Raw genomic sequence first — 19,153 nt, 5'->3', positions numbered from 1 at the left:
AAGATGTTATAACTTCCTCTACAACTTTTTTAAAGAATCAAGAAATCTCTCAGAAGGCAATGTAAGCTGTATTTTTTTTCTTCTGAAAATAGTACTTTCAAATCTAAAATACATGCCATATAATATCCACTGAATAAATTTTATTATTAAAAATAAACAAGTAAGCAGGAATTATATTGTGTTAAAAAGTTCTATTCTTATCTTCCTGTTGCACTCATATCATAGAAGAGGGTTGTTCATCACTTTTGGTAATCAAGAGATGAACAGTCTGTTCATTCTCTATGTTTCTATAGAGCACCTTTGAGACCTCCAATTCATCATCTTTGAAAGGCAGAGAGAGAGGTGATAAAGAAAACTCTGAGAGAAAAATTAAGTGACATGACCAACATCCTATGGGAAATATGTGGCAGGGATTAAAATGGAGACCAAATGTTCAGGATCTCAACCCTATGCTTTCCCCCCAAAACCCAAAAAATCAACTTTCTTCACTAATACTGAATTAACCCAGTAACTAAAAACAAAGGAAAACCAAGTACATATATTATATCTATCTTGACACTCTTACAGCTCTGATTACACTTAAATGTGCTTAGATTAAATATGAAACAACTACAAATATATGTTTAATGACAGTTTGGAAATCAGTTCAATAAACCAAAAGTACTAGAAAAGCAAGGGGAGGCAAACTCACATAACACTGCTTGCTGAAGCTGCAAAACTACACATGCAGCCATAATGTACTGAAAGATCTATGGGAATATACATGAATGACAAGAAGGGACTTAATACTCATGTTCAAAATATGAAAAATGTTTTCAACTACAGCAGAAAGACTAAAAGAAAATCAAACAGAAGGTTTTTTAATGATTATGAGTCAAAAAGTACCCCCTTACAAAAGGAAAATAATCAAAACCTTAAGCAGTCTAAAAGTGTCTTGGCATCCTACTTCAGACATTTTTTTTATTTTATTTTTATAATTTAATCACAATTGAGTCAGAGCTAGATGGGGGCTAGCAAGAAGCTACTTTGCAGAAGAGAAAACACAGGGACTTTTCACTGGGAAGCTGTTTTTCTTGTTCAGCTGTTCTGCAAGTGTAGCCAGCTAATTTGAAAAGTGAAAAGAAAATCAATTAGTTGTTTTTATTTTAAAAGAGCTTCCCTGTGGGAATAGGTGTGAGCGTGAGAGCTCTTTTTAAACTTCATAATATAACATGAAGCAGCCAATTTTTTTTTTTTTTTTTTTTTTTTTTTTATGCTGTCATTTCATTGCTCTCTTTATTGGGTGCTGGGATGATTATTTTCTACTTGTGATTCTACTGATACTTATCAAAATGTTCTGTGAAGTTTATACTATCAGTAGCTTAGCATTATTTAAAAAGCAGAAAATTTATTCAAACAACAACACTGAGCAACCCCAAATTTACAAAGCTGCTATGTAAGTTCACTGGTGAGAGCAAAAGTGTATCATTTACCCAATTACACCCGAGCTCCACATGCAGCAGGTTTCTATAAGATTTTGTCTAAGCAAATCAACATTTTCTGAGAATTCAGATCTGCAGGTAAAGTTTACAACTAACCTTGCTATCTTCAATCTCCTGGGTTTTTCCTTGAAGTGCTCTCCTCTCTCCAAAATCACAGGTTGACTTTAACGTGAGCTGACAGGAAAGCATTGAGCTCTCTGCCCCAGTAAGCTCCAAGGACTTTGGTGAGTACTGCTGTGAGCCGGTGGGGCCAAGGTTTGGTATCGGGAGGGCAGTATGAACAGGCTTTGACCCTACGGCTGGTTGTCTTAGCTTGGATGCAACCCCAAGCACAGGCATGGCTTCTATAAATGTATCTTCTTTCTGCCAAAGAAAATGCTCCTGACTTCAGTCTGGTAGACTCCAGCTTCAGCAGTTCCAGAACAAATACTTTAAACAAAAGTAGCAGTCATCTTTTCAAAAACTCCTTAAAACAATAATATTACAAGTTTCACGAGGAAGCAAAACTTCTCCTTCATCTCTGCCCTTCTTCCTCACAGACACTCACACGCGCTGCTCAGTGAGTCAGTGGCTCCGTAAGACTAAACACTCCTTTGGGGCGTGAACTTTTCTTGAAGGTAACTGCCACAAAGCTGCCTGTCTGGGATTAAAGAACTCATAAATTTGCTTTCTCTTCTTTCTACAGCATTCCAGGTCTGCGTGTTAAGAGAATGAAGGATGGGAGAGAAGGAAGGAGAGAGGAGATGAAATCTCTCCGTACTCCAACTGTCAAAACAGCTCTGAGACCACAACACTGGAAGCAGAGACCTCTTCCTGACTACATAAATAACCAGCCCACATCTTAAAAAAAAAAAAAAAAAAAAAAAAGCCTCTTTTTTTTTCTGATTAAAAAAAAAAAGGACCTGAGCAGTGGCCAAAGCAAACAGCTGTTGGAAGAGTTTTTATCCCGGAAATAATCTCAGCAATGAAGCTGTTTGTCTGATTCCTGGCTATTTTTCACTGCTGACAACCATGAGCTACGGTGTTTCATTCCCTGTTCCTCCCGTGAAATCAGGTTAAAATCGTGCAAGACCGTGGCTAGGAACAGACGCTGAATCACCGCGTGGGTAACGTCTGCCTGTGCTATGAAAAATCCATACAAAAACACAGAGCAGGATATAGGAAAATCACGAGCATTGTTAGGAGATTTAGTCAATACAGCGTTTCAGGGCACTTCTTTCTTTCTTTCTTAGTGGTGGTGCTAACGTCATCTATTCAGTTTTAACACTTCCCTTTCTAAAAACATTTAAAGCTCCATGAAGTCCATGTCCAAAGCATCATTTCTGCTTCTTGTTCACAGAAATATTCTTGCTAGCAACTTTAAATCCTTCTACATGGAAACACAAGGCATATAGGCAGACAGAGGAAGCTGTAAAATGAGCTACAATGGACAGTCCAAACTGCTAAGCAACATAAATGCTTACTTAAAAGGACAATTGTAAATTCCTTGGAGTACCTATAGGAGGGAAACTCGTTTTAAACTGTGATATAAGGAAAAAAAAAATGTGCAAAAATGCCACACCATTAAACTCCTATGGGATTTTATTGCTTAGTATTGTGGACAAAAATGCTACATGTTTTTCTTGTTATTTTTTACCATAATAAAACAGAGAGAGAGAGGATAATCTGATTGCTACTCTGCCACTACTATCCTACATTATATTAACTATGCTCTACCTGAAAAGTACATAGTCTTCACCCTAAGATGTAAGTCCAAGGGGAAATAAGAGTCTTCTGGACTTTTAAGTTTTCAAGTTGAGGATGGTAAGAGTTACACAAAGCATTTAAAAGAAAACAGTGTAAATGAGAAGTTGACTAAAAAAAATCTCCTAAGCCACCATTTGAGATTATTTTGCAGAATAAAACTGTTACACAGTATTGCCATCTACCTTTCATTTACAAAGATCATGATGACTTATCAGTTACAAATTCAACTCTCTGCATTGACTATGCTATTCTTGTTTGTAGTTCATAGGAGTGAATCTGACCTAGTTTAAGAATCTCCTGCATTTTGAAGTATGTGTTCAGAGGATCAGCAAACCCATTTCAGCATCCTCTGGTTATCTTCACCTGGGTTTTGCCACCACTAACAGTGGGAACAGTGGGCTTTATGCAAGACTGTACATAGGTAATGGCTCTGCAATTTAGATGAGATGAGCCCACTGGATCCACCACTCTGCTCCAATGGGAGGAATATTTGTGTTCAGTGCAATGTTTCAAGTCTTGTGCAGAGCAAAGGGCAAAAAAAGCTCCTTGTGCGGTCTGCATTTGTTCTCCAGCACCATAAAGCACTGTGCCTGTGTAAGGAATTTAGGTTTCTGAGACACAACTGTTAACAGTTAACACTTTAGAAAGTGCACATATGCAAGGGCTGAAGCAGACCACAGGAAAAGAGGGATTTATCTCTTGCAAGGTTTGAGATGAAAAATCCTCATGAGGATTGCTGACCAACAATCAAGACAAAGAGTAAACTAGAGTCATGAGACAGATACTTTCTTAAACACAACTTTGCCAAAAAAAGTGTAATTGAATCTTATTACTTCTCAGGGTTATAATTTTACAAAGTAATGTATTATGGTAATCTTGCTGTTCTTCTTTTGAATACGAATGATGAGGTCATGATACCCACAGTCTCTTTTGCAACCCATTTTCCCAGCACAGAAACCCTAAAAGTAATAAGTAAGCAAGCTTACCAGGAGAAAGTCATCTGCAATGCATAACCAAAAGGGTTTGGAAACAATGATGCAAAGCTGGTGTTACTCCTTCAAGATAATTATTACTCTTTCAAAATAATTATTAATTATGACTACCAGCTCACTGCTGTCAACTTCAGAATCCCATTTTTCTAGATCTTTGCAACAATAAAACCCAGAAGCACTTCTGGTCTGCTGAAGATACAAAGAAAAATCTACAAAATCGACTATCTGCAGGAATCAGTAAAGGTAATAGAGGAAAACAATAACGATACTCTATAGGTAAGAATGTGGTTATGAGTCTAGTTTTCCTTTTTTTGTTCTCTTTCATTCTAACTCACAGCAAAAGATAAATAAACAAACTTCTGCTCTCCTTAGAAATCACTTACCTACATTTTTCATTCTAAAGGCTCTTGCACGCCTGAATGTAGGTTTTATGAAGGATATCAGGGGAAAAGAATATTTAAGAGTTATATTTCACTAATGGTTTCCATGTGAACAAGAAAGCACAGCATAAAACGTCTGTGGACAAAGTATACGAACTTGCACCATGTGTAGGTATTGTCAGGGGAGATGGCTAGGCAGGGCACAGCACCTCAGATACAATGTGTCTGCACCACACAGGGAAGTGTCCTTGAATTCATGAATTTAATGGGATTGTTCCTGGTATCTCTGAGGGAGGGAGCTCAGTCAAGGCTGCCACAGAGAATCCAAAAAAGAGATGAAGTTAATTTAGATATGTGTGAATAGCACTCAAAGAGAAAGAAGGCCTATCTGTGAGAAACCAGTGGTGGAGAAGTTGCTAGAAGTACCTGTGACCTGGGCTTACATGAAGTCCAAGACAGCACCAGATTATTGGACTGCCTGGTATGAAGAACGGTAGTGTTGTTGGCAGGACAGAGAAAGAAGTTAATAGAAAGATTTGGCAGATAGAAACAAGGGACACATACCTTCACTTGGCTGTGTGAAGCTGATAGAGACATTTCTAGAAAGGGATGGCAAAGAAACGAGTCAAGCTAACCACACTGTACAGAGAGAGGACCTGTAGGCTTCTTGCTTACTCTGTTAGGTATTTATCCTCAGATATCCTCAAGCCAGGCAGGTAGAGGACATTACCCAGATTCAGGATGCAGGATGGACACAGATCATGGCTGAAGCCCTGTCATGAGGGAAATGATGAACTTTTGCAGGCAAGGTTAGAGGGTTATGAGGAAACTGGAAGACATCTGAGGTTTGGAAACAGAGAGAGGACAATGTTTCAAGTGGGATGTCAAGTAAGACGCTAAAACAGGAAAGAGAGACCAAAAAATGGCAAAACAGAACAAAGGTCATAACACAATTCTTAGAAGCCTCGTCAACTGCGGTGACAGTTCCACTGAGAAGTTGAAGGCAGAACTATTTCTTTCTCTAATAAAGACTGAAAATGATGACAAACCGGCCGTAAAGCATGACTCTGAAAGCATCAGGCAATCAATGTTTTAACAGAAAATATGAGTTAGATAAATTATACATCAAAGTAAGATAGTATGCATGCATTAAGGATTATTCCTACATTCCAGAAAAAGTTGTAGTATTTATTTCTTAAAACAAGAATAAACACACCTGAAATTCAACTAACTTAATAAAAAATGGTATCTGTCAGTTGTACTATTAAGGTGAATTTTAGTTCTAAAGACTTAACAGGAATAATCATTGACAGTGCAACACCCCAGAATAAATTTCCTTTGCTTCATCACATCTGATACCAGAGTGAGTCCCATGAAGGCTGCTCCCTTCTCTAACCCCATCCCTCAGATAAACTGCTTGCATGAACTGAACAGACAGCTGGCAATGTCTCCCAGACCACAGGAAATATCAAGAGAGGGGACACCTGCCTCAAAAGTGGAGCCAAGAGATTTGTTTGCTCCTTCTGGTCTATGATCTTCGACAAGGAAGCTGTTGCATGTGTCCTGGGTCAAACAGGAAATGTCAGGGGTCCAGAGACTGCAGAGGTCTGTTCTGAGCTGTTTCCCTGCTTCATCCCACTGCTGTAACAGCTGTGTCTATAGCTTACATGAGCCAGGCCAACTTCTGAAGGAGTTTGAATGCGCCGATATGATCACACTATTTTGTGTGCAATGATTTCAGGTTGAGCAGAAAGTTCTTCACCAAATAGAAACAGCTGGCGACAAAGAACTCTTGGAATCAATTACTGTACCTTTGAAAGAGCAACCAATGATACTGAAGTAGTAAAGGTATCTGAAACAGCTTTGTTATGATTTATTTAAAATACCAGATAACTCAGGTTTAAACATTTTTAATATATTAGTGCTGACTTAAAACAAGAAGCATGCCATGTTTGGTGTAATAATATATGTTACATCTAACACATAATGATGAGACAAATTGTTCAGCTCTTACTCATGTTCACAGTGTAATCCTACCTACGCTATTTTTGTTAATACAAAAGTTAGGTGATTCTATTAGTCTCTAGGTAACACACATAACTAGTATTTAATCATATCCACAGTGTGTAATGCTACTGAGTAAGCTGCTATTGTTTTTCTTAACAGTTTGGAATTCAAAAAGATATATAATCCGAAGCCCTGTTACAGTCACAGAAAAAGGTGCATCCGGCTTCCTAAAGGAAATCCTTCTGCTTTGGCTGAATGTTTGGGGAAGTTTTTCAAAGAAGACAACATTTAAATAAGGATATCGTTTTATCCTCTGAGCAACTTGGCCCTTCAAAGCTCAGCCAGAAGTTTATGGTTTTGAATGCATTAGCTGATGTAAGTGACCAGATCATTTGAAACTTATGCTTTACATTTGCATCATCTTCCATCGGATGGTATCAAACCTTTACACATCCTTGCAAAATATGTTAGATACATTAAAATCTAGTCAAGTGGAAGCATTAGGCTAGATGACCTTCAGAAGTCTACATGGGAACTCAATGCCTTCTTTCTTAAGTAAAGATTTTTTTCACTTATACATCTGTGTGAGTTAAAAATGATAATTATTTATCTGTTGCTATGCACTGTATTTAATCATGGAGTGTTTGGCTCAAGGGAATCAAGCTTAAATACTATCGGATTGGGTAGTGTAAACAAAAATGTTGTAAGAATAAGAAAGGACTAATAGCAACTGAATACACTATGTAAGTATTTACATACTGACCTACTGACTATTCCATATGGCCAGCTGGTAAAGCTTAATGAAAGCATCAGCTTCCCTCTTTGGGAGGTGAAAGAGGAAAGGAAAAAGAAAAGAAGAAAAAAAAAAAAAGTAAACCATTTTTTCCCTTCTAAGTACATGAACCGAATAACAAAAGCAGCAGACTCCCAAAGCTGCTGTTAAGTACAGCTAACAAAGAAACCCTCCAGTAACTTCATTATGCATAACTGGTCTGAAAGATTACATTCATCCTAAGAATCAAAGTATTATGTTTTTGTTTTTCTTTTTATTTTTCCTTTCTTCCTTTTATCCTCAATTTCCCATTTACACACTCTCTCCAGGCAGCAGTGTCCATAGCAGGCACACTGACTTCTCCAGCATCCTTCTGGCCACTGGCATTTTCTGTCTCTCCACTCTCCTAAATTTCCAGTCTTCTCCATCCAGCTTGCTATCTCTGAAGGGACTTTGTATCATCTTTGTTGTGCCATAGTGACTCACTGATTTCAACTCTTACATGCCCTATATCTTTGTGTCTTAGAATGTGTTACATGACTTCACTGCCACATTACCAAAGAAGCATTTCCATCACTTCTGAGGGCATTTAGGAGTCTTCCAGCTCTCTTCAGAATTACTGGAGAAATATCTAAGGTAGACAACACAAAAGCAGACACTTTTTTTAGAACTCGTGATTAAGTTCTTATTTTTTAACATTAGTTTCAGTGAAAATGGTAAGGAACAGACCTATTTTTATCAATGTTATCAACGGGAGTAGTTTTGCTCTATTAGACATTTTGAAGGAGGTCAAAATGATCTTTCTTTTCCCCCAAAACTGGTCCATATAAATTCTCTCAAATCACTACTGATCTCAACAGAACAGTAGAACAAAATTCTTCCAGCGCATATACACCCTAAAATCTCAGTGGAATATTTTATGTCTCTAAAGAGACACTTATAAGTCCCAATTGGATGAGAAGGAAACTGGCAATGTTTGTGAGTTAATCAAAGCTGTTCTGACTCTTAATAAGAAGTGTGAACTGTACTTTCATCCAAAATTTCTTCACACAATAAACTTACTGTGAAATTTTCTAACAAACTGTAAAAAATAACCCATTAATATAAACCAACTAAGACTAAACAGCAATCTGATGATTAGCTACCATCAGGTAGCAGGCAGGAGTGCCAACCTATGCTTTTATCTGTGAAACTTTACAAGCACTGTTGTTCTGATAGAGGGTTTCAAAATCATAGCTATGCTGGCATTCACTTCAGGACTGAAGTAAAAAAACTGTTCCATAAGGTTCTCATTGGTCTATTAAAAAAAAAAAAAAAAAAAAAAAAACATCTGCTACAGTCATGAGCAGACTCTTGGCCAAGTGCGGCAACAACACTGAGAGACTTTGAAGTCAATCAGCTTCACTATCACTAGCAGATACCCCTGCAGTCAGTGGAAATTACTGCACAGAGAGTTTCAGAGAGATATGAAGCACAGTTGCTCTGCTAGAAGTGAATATAGACAGCAGTGAAGAAAAGAACAATTTTTTAATAATCATGAAAATGGTTGGGAGCAAAAGGTTAGGAATGGGTATTAAAAAAAAAAAAAAAAAAAGAAAAAAAGAAAAGAAAGAAAAAAAAAAAGACTACATTAATACATAAAGAATACTTCTTGAAAACAAAGATAGATTTTCAGGGACTAGCTTTGATATTTGACCTTAAACAAGTGTGAGCTGCACTGCAGCTGGAGGAGCACTTCTGACTCACAGCTTACTGTCTACTTCCTTCTTACTTTGAGCCTGTAGTAATTTAATGCTGGCTTGCATCACCCATAATTTATAATACCTACTGTGCTAGCTTCTACCCTTCTAACTCCACATACCTTGATCAAGGTGCAATTATTGTATATTACCTGTTAGTCCTCACTGCTTATCACTAAAGCTGAATGATCCAAGTCATGGTTTTGATTTCCTGTTACTAGTTTTGTTCTCCTGGAAAATAGTCATCATTATTTTGTTATCAAATAAGATTCCTTACAATAACAACTTCATTTTATTTAACTGCATAAATGTTTCATATTTACATGTATATTGCATTTTGTAAACTTGTAGAATCACAGAATCATTTAGGTTGGAAAAGTCCTCTATCATTTGCCCTAATTCTGAAGATAACAGCTGGCATTTTACAGGCAAGAGTGCTAGTATAGGCAAACATTGTCGTTCTTAGTGGAGACATACAAGACCACCATTACATTACCTTCCTTGCCACACTTCCAATTGAAATCTAGCATTGGCTTTACTCTGATGCTGGATGGGTATTCTGGGAGAAGCATTACTCCCCATATGCCTGTTTCCATACACTTTTCTTGCACGTCTTCTACTTCCAATGGTGAAAAGCAATATACTTAGTGATGGATCCTTGCTATTGTCAGTACTGTCATTTTAGATCTTATGTTCTTAGGTGAATATCAAATATCATAAAGTATTTGGAAGTCACACTAGGATGATTTTTTTTTTTTTTTTTGGAAACAGACATGATCTCTCTGCTTGTGACTTTGGGCTATAGGCCTGTTCTGATCGAGAAATTATGATAAAGGTACACAGTTTTTAGCAACATTTCTTCACCAGGGCCCATCACCACACTTGCTGTGGCTTGTGTCTTGCTTGGCCAACTTGGAGCTCCGTCAGATAGGTCACTCATCTCTACCCACAAAATATTCATATGAATTAAAAATCTTGACCATGTACTATTTGGCTATAAGTGAATGTTCTTGCACTAAATACAGGTCCTATGCATATACTAAAAATCTCAGCTGTCTGATTCTATCTCCTGTTGGCCATATGTGAACATTTCCTACATTTAGCCTTGAAAGCTCATGCCTTACTCTGTTCTTCTGTGATCAGAGCGTGCTCCAGGCCAAATGTTGAAATGGATCCTGCATGTCTCTAGACCAAACCTGCCAGTTTTTTGATCAATAGGTGTCAAGGATGAACTGCTGTTTCTCATTACCAAAAAACTCCCATCTATAGTATACCATATACCTTGTTCCAACTTAACAGAAATCTGATTGTACATTAAAATATCAGCTTTTCAGGTCATCAAAATATATTTTCTCACCACCACTCTGTATATAGATACATAATTTTATCTTTTGTGTATATCTTTATCTACATATGAGTACATGTGTTTAACATGTCTGACAGACGTTAATGTCCTTTGAGCAATTCACCTGGGTTGTTTTATCATTCTCCCCCAAAAGTAATACTGAATAACACACAGCTGTCAAAAATAACTTCAAATCCTGCAGATGTTAGATGCTTCCTTCCTGCTTCTCAACATACTGGGGAGAAATAAATATTACCTTACAGATGTGACATGTTAAAAAAAAAAAAAAGGCTTTGGCTATTTATTATATTGGACTTACCTTCAAGTGCAAGAAAAGTGCTAGATGGGAGACAAATGATAAAACTCCTCTCCCAGCTTTCATACATCAGCGGGGCTTTTAGAACTGACATATGTAACAAGCATATGGCAGCCATAAAAGCAATATCAGCATTCACAAATTAAATTAAAAAAAAAAAAAAAAAAAGCCAAAATAATTTTGTTCCACCTACAATAAGCCGAGGATGAGCTATGAACAAAGAACAGCTTTATCAAAAACAGAAGGGAGACTAAACTGGTCACTTAGCTGGAGCATTCAGTTAAACGCATACTGTCAACTAAAACTTGGTAAACACTAAGTTAACAGCCACTAGTGAAAATGTCAACAGTGGCATGCAAATATTCAATGGTGACAAAGTCAGAGACCATTATCAACAGAAAATGTCTTCTTTATAAATTTGTGTATCATCACAGCCTATAATTCAATAACTGTTGATAAACCCAGAAAGATTTTCAGCTGGTACAAAACTGCATTATTCTAGCTATCTCAGTCAGCCAAGCATAAGTCACACCTACACAGTCTCACTCACTACATTTAGAAAAGGTATAATTAGATTCCATACATTATTCCTTCATTGTTTTCTTTTACTCTCTTTCAAAGGCTTATTTTTCATTCCATTCCCTTCACTGCACCCAGTGAAAGAATCTTCTCCAGAATAAGAACAAGATGTGTAGGCAGTATTTATTTTCTTTTCAGAAAACATCATAGCACAGCATTACAATTTCTGCAGGATAAACCACCTGAGCAATACTGGGATCTGTCACTAGCAAATATTCAAAAGTGGACTCTGACAACCTGTCAAAGGATTCATGTCTTTTCTGCAACTTACTTCAATTTGGGAAAGACCTCTTCCTTTCCTAGTATCACATAATATGGGATTTTGATTCTAACTGTCTTTTCCCTCTTATTATTCTCCTGTGGTTCCCTGAGCACTAATCTTTTGCAAGTCTACATCTTCAACCTTTTGCACTCTACTCCTTCAAGTTATGAGAGAAAATACTTCTTGTAGTCCCGATTCCTTTTGGTCTTCTGTGAAGCTTCTCAATTCTACTATATCTGAGCACTTCACTGCCTTAGACAATAAAAAGCAGTCCAATACCTAGTGTCATGGGATGCTACTGCAAGGAATAGGGGTACATGCTTGCCTCCATATCTTAGCTAAAGAGTAAGAAAAAGAGAGATACATAATGCACAATCTGGTATTTGACCTGGAAAAGGTTTCTTTCTGTGATGAGAGTTTGAGTTTCAGGCTATTTTAACTCTGGCCAAATTGATTTTCCCACCCTTACAGAATTGAACTCTGTTCCTTGTTATATGGGTGTAAATCTGCAGCAAAAACTTTGAACTTCCAATGAGTAATTCTAGATTTATGCCAGGGTAATTGAGAGCAGAATGTAGCCTCTTGCTTGCTCATAAATATTACACTGTTTAAGATTTCTATCCTCCAACACACTTGTGAACATTCCAGTTCTTTACCCTAACCCTCTTTTTCCCTTCAGGCTATTCTACAAGTTGACATCATAAATATTTGGTATTTTCAACATGAATCCTATTTGGAAATATTTTACTTCCAAATCAAGGGAAAATGTAACTACTGAGAATGTAAATATCAAGAGAAAAACATTTGTAAGATTTTTTTCCCCTCCCAGATCTTTAAGAACTGTACAGAAAGATTTTTTTTTTCAGTGCTGACACAGGCAGCAGGCATGACTACCCAGCTCTTATTCAAGGCTTCAGAACATTTTATTAGTTTATTAATTTATTTCTAGACTGCTGTGAATTTGATTAGCAGACAGCTCAAAATTTCTCTAAACACGTGTCTTTAAAACTGCTCCACAACTATTTTGTAATCATCCAACTCATTACAAATAATAATAATTTCAATAAAATATACTTTCTACTAATTAAGTAAACTTTATCCCTGGTATAATTATTTCCAGTGTGTTTTTCTCCAGCAGAAAATATTTATTTATTTCATTTGTTTTGCATTATATGCCAATTCTTTTTTTGATTAAACAAAATAAAAATCCTTCTTATGAACTTCTGTTTGATGACTTCTGTTTAAAAGTATATCCTGATAGTTGTGGTTTTTTTTTTAATAATTTTGCTAAAAACTACCTTTAAGCCACCCTTTGTTGACTGTACAAAGAAGCCAGTAGAGTAACAGAGGTATTCCTGAGCATACTAGTGGTTTCAACCCGCCCCATCTGTCCACATAACACAGCAGTACCTGGAGCTTAGAAGAATCTACATTGTCCAACTGGGACTAGAGGATTGCTTTTCTTTGATCTGTGATTTCAAGAATTGCACACTTCCCACTGCTTTGATGAAAGACAGTTGGTTTCAATTAAAAAAATAAAAACATTCAATAGGAGACTTTAGGAGACTTACCCAACAGGAAACAGAGTTAAAATGAGTCAGACCTTAGCATCATACCTTTTGGATCATACCCTCAGCAGGCTGTGAATATCCCCAGTCATTTCAGACTTCAGCTTAGGCCACCTCTAGTTCTCACTAATTATATTTGGATTTACATTGTACACGTGAAAGCAAAATCTTACAGACTTTAACTATTCCTTAACAAGAGTTTGAGCAAAGCTGTTGAAAGGACAGAATTTTAACAGTCTCTGAGTACCTAATTCTCACTTCTTTCAATGAAACGGAGGGGAAAAAAACATCCCAAATTGCAATGGTCTCACAGAACCCAAGAACCAAGCCCAATTTCCACAAAAATCTTTCCACAGATAGAAATAGTTCCATACATTTCAATGGCCACATGTGCTCAATAGTTCTCATTCAAGTATTCTGAGGTTGGGATTATATTATTCATTTATGTAAATCAGTTCAAAGAAAATGTATAAATTAGTGGGAATGGTAGAAACTTTATGACCATTATAAGATTTGCTTAAATTGGCAGGCTGAACTATTCGGCTTCACTTCTCTGAACTCTTTGAAACAAATCCGGCTTATGCAGAAGTTCTTATGAACTGATTAAAAAAAAATTATCAAGGTAGGTTTTAAAAATTTATTCATTCAAATTCTCTTCTTCTACTGGCAAGAGAATTGGCAGCCAGGTTGAAGTCAAAATTCATCTGTGAATGGAATAAAATCATTTGAAGGGGAGTGGGTTGTGTAAAAACTAAAACTTCTTGCCCAGAACTAAATCTGTGAATGTTATATTGAAAGTGCTGGTCTAAGAAATGAGCAAATAATTTAGAATCTGAAAGCCTCAGATGATTTTTAAATTATTTTGAATTGATATAAACAAGTTGTTTTTATCCTTTACTGAAAGTCACAGAGAATAGCAGTTTATGTTTGCCATGACACTCAATATAAGCAGAACTCCTATTGTCAAACGTATAACTCCCAATATCCCAATGTTTTGACCATAAAAGTAAGAGTCCAAGGGCCTTTCTGAAGTCTACTATAAACCTTCTTACCACTATTGATTTTATACAGATGAGACTGTATAATAGCAATGGAAAGCAGTAGCAAACCTGGATTCTCTTTTTCAGTGTGTTTCTGTATTACCTAAGAGTCATAGCCATGGACCAGGACCCCAAGGACTGTATAGAGAGCAAAAAAGATTCTGGCCTTGCCTAGGAATGGGGGCAGGGCAGAGGTGAGAAGGGCCATCCATTTTTTTTTTTTTCGGTGATTCCTCACCATCACCTACTATGCTAGTCTGTTAGAAGAAATCTCAGTTATGAAACAGCAGATCAGTAAGCTGCTAAAACTGAATGCAAAGAAAATGATTGTGAGTCATTATGACCTTTCAGGCAGTAGAAAGAAAAAAAATCAGTCACTTTCAAGTTGTGGATAACAGTTATAAAGATTCTGACATAGCAAAAATGCAGATGGAGCTGAGTAGATACTCAGAAAAAGTATCTATAGTAGGAAAATCAAAATGGTAGATTATTTGTCCATCTGTCCATCCGTCCATCCATCCATCCATCCATACATAGCAAAAATGGTATGAGAATCTTGCCAATGTCTAAAATATTTGGGAAAAGATTACATAGTAGTTATCATGTTTGTGATCATTTTATTCCTATACTTCTGTACTGAAGAAGCAAACAGTACCACTGTATTCTTATGCTTACAGTAAGGAACATTTATGAGTCACACTTGGATTCTATAATAGTTTCGTCATTACCAATTCTACTATCCTTCAGCTGATCAGTGTAGGAAAAAATCCAGATTATTATGCATAGCCCATGACTACACTTCAGTTAAAAATCCTGTGACTTAAGCTGCCTTCTAATCCTTCTAAAGCCCTTAATTATATAGATTTGAAAATGCACCCTATAACTATTATGTGCCCAGATTGAAATTAATACTTAGATTTCTTTCCCTTTTTAAAAAATTCCATACTTGCCATCATTTTTTTTTTAACTTTTAAATATTCTACACTAAATCCAAAGTTCTATTAACAAGCTGCTCTTACAGAGGTAAGCTGAAAGTCACCAGACATTTTTCTGCTTGTAATGCAACTTATTTTTAAACATAGTCAGTGTGTCTATATAGCTTGTTGGATGTATGCATAAATTACTGTATTTAATGAGCTACTTTTAATTTTCTTCCTCACATTAAGTCAAAGAAGACGAGATACAGATTAAAATACATGAATGCAATTACAGTCAAAGAAGCCAGGGCAGACAAGCAGCCTTCAGCTGTACTTTAATGTACCCCTGAAGGGTTTGATCCTGCAGCTTGCTCAGTTCTCACTGCCACCAGAAAGAGCTCAATCGTCAGATGCAGATTTGGGCCTATAAGGACATACCCGTTTCAAGCCATTAGGCAGAGTTTGTAAACTGAAGCTGGTGGGAGTAGTGGAGGTACAGGACAGAAGCTGGCTCTGAAGTTTTTGCTGATTTGTTCACCACTCTTTGAAGCACAAAAGCAGGAAAGGAAGCCACATGAAATATTAAATCATCCCATATTACCAGGAAGGTTCTGAAACAATTAAAAACTGCTACTAAGCTAATTAGTAATGTAAGCTAATTAGTTCTCCCAGAAAGCTAGGAAAGTTGTGACAGAAGGAATAAATTTTCCACTTTCAATTCTAACAACAGAGTGCATGTCCAGTTCTTATCCACCGGGCAATAAAATACATATTGATCGCTAAAAACACCTATATAAGCATGGGCTGTTATACTTCAGACAATGGCAATTCCCATGGGAAATTGATTTAAATATTTATTGTACTTTGAAGCCACAGAGACATCATATTTTAAAATTTAGAGTGGGGCGCAACAAGGAGAATTTGTAGAAATATGAGTAGAAATATTTATTTATAATATATTTATAATATATATAATATATTTATAATATAGTAGAAATATAGTATGTAGAAATAAAGATGGCAACAAAATAAATGTTTAAATAAAAGCTAGTTAAAATATATGTAGAAAATCTACATTTCAGCCTGAAAACTATGAAGACTAAATTATTCCTACTTTACTTCTTAAAGTATTTTTACTGTCTCATCTAAACAACATTGTTCTTTTTCAAAATTCTCTTTCAAACTGGCCTGTTTAAATTAGTTTCTAAATTAAACAGTGATCAGTTTCAGTGATTCATTTCAGCGAAAAATGTACTGAAAAACTTACCTACATTATGTTTCTTCTAAATAAATATTTAACTCTTAACTTTGAAAGTGTTTCACTTCAAAATTTCCAGATATTTTATTTCATAATTTTAAAAAATACAAAATAAAAAAAAGTAAAAAAAAAAAAAAAAAAAAAAAAAGCATCTAAAATATAATATATAACAAAATACTTTTGTCATTCTAAAACAATTTAAAAATTTTAAAATAAATTTGCACAGCTGTAGTGCATGAGAAGAATAGCTGATATTGGCAAGCAGCTGTTGTGCAACAAGCATGTTTTGCAAGAGTCATAATTGTCTCTCTTGAAACTTGTGCTCCCCCATCTGTCTGTTGTATCCGTTACAGAAAGGAACATGTCTCTATCAAATTATGAACTACATTTTGTATTATGTTAAACACATGTCTAAACTTGCCCAAAGCAAACCTATTGAATTACTTCCCAGACAGCTGCCCTTCCTGCAAAATATGCTTGACATCTTAGTGGAAGAGTAACATTGAAAAACCATTGAGACTGCAGTTCAAAGCCTCTCTCTTCAACTTTTCACCAGTGTCAGCCCATGAAATAGGTATTCAGTTTTAGGCAGGCCAACAGTAGGAAGACAACTGAATTCAAGGGAGAGTTTGAGAAGATCAGCAAAAGTCACAGTTATAACCTGGTCCATACTTAGAGAAAGGAATCACTCCAGGCAGTAAGAGGATGAAGATGGCAGAGGGGATTTTGCCTACTCTAGGACACATGCAAGCAGGGATTAATTCCATGCATCTTTATAGATTATTTTTTTAAGTCTAGGCAAACCAGCCTCAACTGTTGTGATGGTTTTACCTTGTTAGGCAGCTAAACTACACCACAACCGCTCTCTCACTTCCCCTTGGAAGAAGAAGGGAAGAAGAAAAGGAAAGAAACAGCTCACGGGTTGAAATAAGGATAACAATTAAAGGAAAAATAAAATTATTAATTAATTAAAATTATAAAATTATTAAGGGAAATTTAAATAATTTAACTAAAGTGAAAAGGGAAAGGGAAAAAGGAAAACAACAACAACAACAACAAACAAAAAATACAAGCAAAGGCCATGTGGAAGCACAGAGGAAAGAAATTACTCTCTACTTTCCACAAACGAGCAATGCTTCCCACGAACAAGCAATGCTTGACCACATCCTTGAAGCAGGGCCTCAAAACACATAGCCATTGTTTGGGAGGACAGAAGTTTTCACAATGAGAGCCCACCCCTCCTCTCTCCTTCCTTTTCCCACCTTTCATTGCTGAGTGTGACACCATAATGACATGGAATATTCCTTTGGTCGGATTAGGTCAGCTGTCCTTGTGATATTCCCTCCAAATGAAAGCAAACTGAGTCCTGCATGCTGCTGCCAACAGGATGGAGAAAAATGCATTATAAATATCAATTGGGTGTACCATTTGTCTGCCTTTGACTCTAGTTTGTTTTGAAGTTCTAGCATGTCCAGCACTGCAGCACTTAGTGGTGGTGTGACTTCGTTCAGGCCACAATAGTCCACTGTTAGTCTCCACTCTCCATTAGACTTTCGCACTGGCCATATGGGACTAGTAAAGGGTGAGTGAGTCTTGCTGATCACTTCTTGGCTCTCCAGCCAATGAACCAACTCATGGATGGGAATCAGAGAGTCAGTTGGTGTGACACTGCAGTCAGTGCATCATTGTGGTAGAAATTGGCACCTGCTGTTCTTCAACCCTGAGCAATCCTACAACAGAAGAGTCTTCTGAGAGATCAGGCAAGGTAGACAGCTGCTTAATCTTCCCGGTGCTCTAAGTAGCTATGCAAAAAGCCTACCGGTACCCTTTTGGATCCTTAAAGTATCCTCTCTTGATGTAGTCTATGCCAAGGATGCACGGAGCATCCGAGCCAGTCACAATATGTTGCTTTTGCCACTCTTTCCCAGTTAGACTCACTTCAGCCTCCAGTACAGTTAGCTGTTGGGATCCCCCTATCACTCCAGAGATACAGGTGAGTTCTGTCCCTTGGTAGCCTGGTGGCATTAGGCTACACTGTGCGCTGGTGTCCACTACAGCTTCGTGTTCCTGAGGTTCTGGTATGCCAGACCATTGGATGCACGCAGTCCAATAATTCCAGTTATTTCTCTCTTGTCCACCCCCAGCCTGCTGGCTTTGAGAGAGTTAGAGGGAGTCCTGATGTTATGCCAGTATTGCTCAGCAGTAGACACAACACTGGTGTGATACCAGGGCTGTTCTAGCTACACGTGCAGAGCACAGCACTGTATGGGCTGCTATGGGGAAAGTTAACTCCATGCCAGCCAGACCCAGTACATGAGTAAATATGTTCAACAGACAGAAACTAGAGTTTAGTTCAAGGATGAGAATAATCAGCTTTTTGAGATGCTGTTTCCTTCTACTCACCACACATTCTCTCTTAGATATGACCAGATTTCAGTCACTCAGGGTTTCTGTTTCCAGTTACAAAGAATGCAGCAGAAACATCAAATTACACCATTCATGACTTTGTCCTTCTGCCCCTGACCTCATACTTATCTCCATGTAACAACCCTCTACCCTTTGATGGTGCTAATTATGTTTATAAATTGAATTGATTTCATTTTAAACAAAATAAAACCTTTTTATCCAAGTGTTGGTTTGTTTGTTGTTGTTGTTTGTTTGTTTTTGGTTTTAGTTTAGTTTTGTTTTATTTTGTTTGTTTTTGTAAGGATAGAAAAAATTACTTAATCTGATTCCAGCATAGCCCACATA

At 36.9% G+C, this 19,153-nt stretch overlaps 1 protein-coding gene across 8 annotated transcripts in view; it reads right to left on the bottom strand.

Annotated features, from left to right (window-relative positions):
* The window catches only part of NAV3 (neuron navigator 3), a 413,471-nt gene that overhangs the window by 267,674 nt on the left and 126,644 nt on the right, over positions 1-19,153 (bottom strand). For 7 of the 8 annotated variants that reach the window (XM_032199544.1, XM_032199553.1, XM_032199563.1 and 4 more), the window contains exon 1: positions 1,578-2,000. The exons of the other annotated variant lie outside the window; for it this stretch is intronic. In XM_032199544.1, the coding sequence (XP_032055435.1) occupies positions 1,578-1,820 (243 nt within the window). In that variant the 5' untranslated portion in view covers positions 1,821-2,000. Of the gene's footprint in view, positions 1-1,577; positions 2,001-19,153 lie in introns of those variants that run through there. 8 annotated transcript variants of the gene reach the window in all.

The sequence above is a fragment of the Aythya fuligula genome, chromosome 1 (assembly GCF_009819795.1).
Source record: "Aythya fuligula isolate bAytFul2 chromosome 1, bAytFul2.pri, whole genome shotgun sequence".
In the NCBI taxonomy this organism is placed as follows: Eukaryota; Metazoa; Chordata; class Aves; order Anseriformes; family Anatidae; genus Aythya; species Aythya fuligula.
Note: the sequence above shows the minus strand (reverse complement) of the source record. Positions and strands in the feature narration are given on the sequence as shown.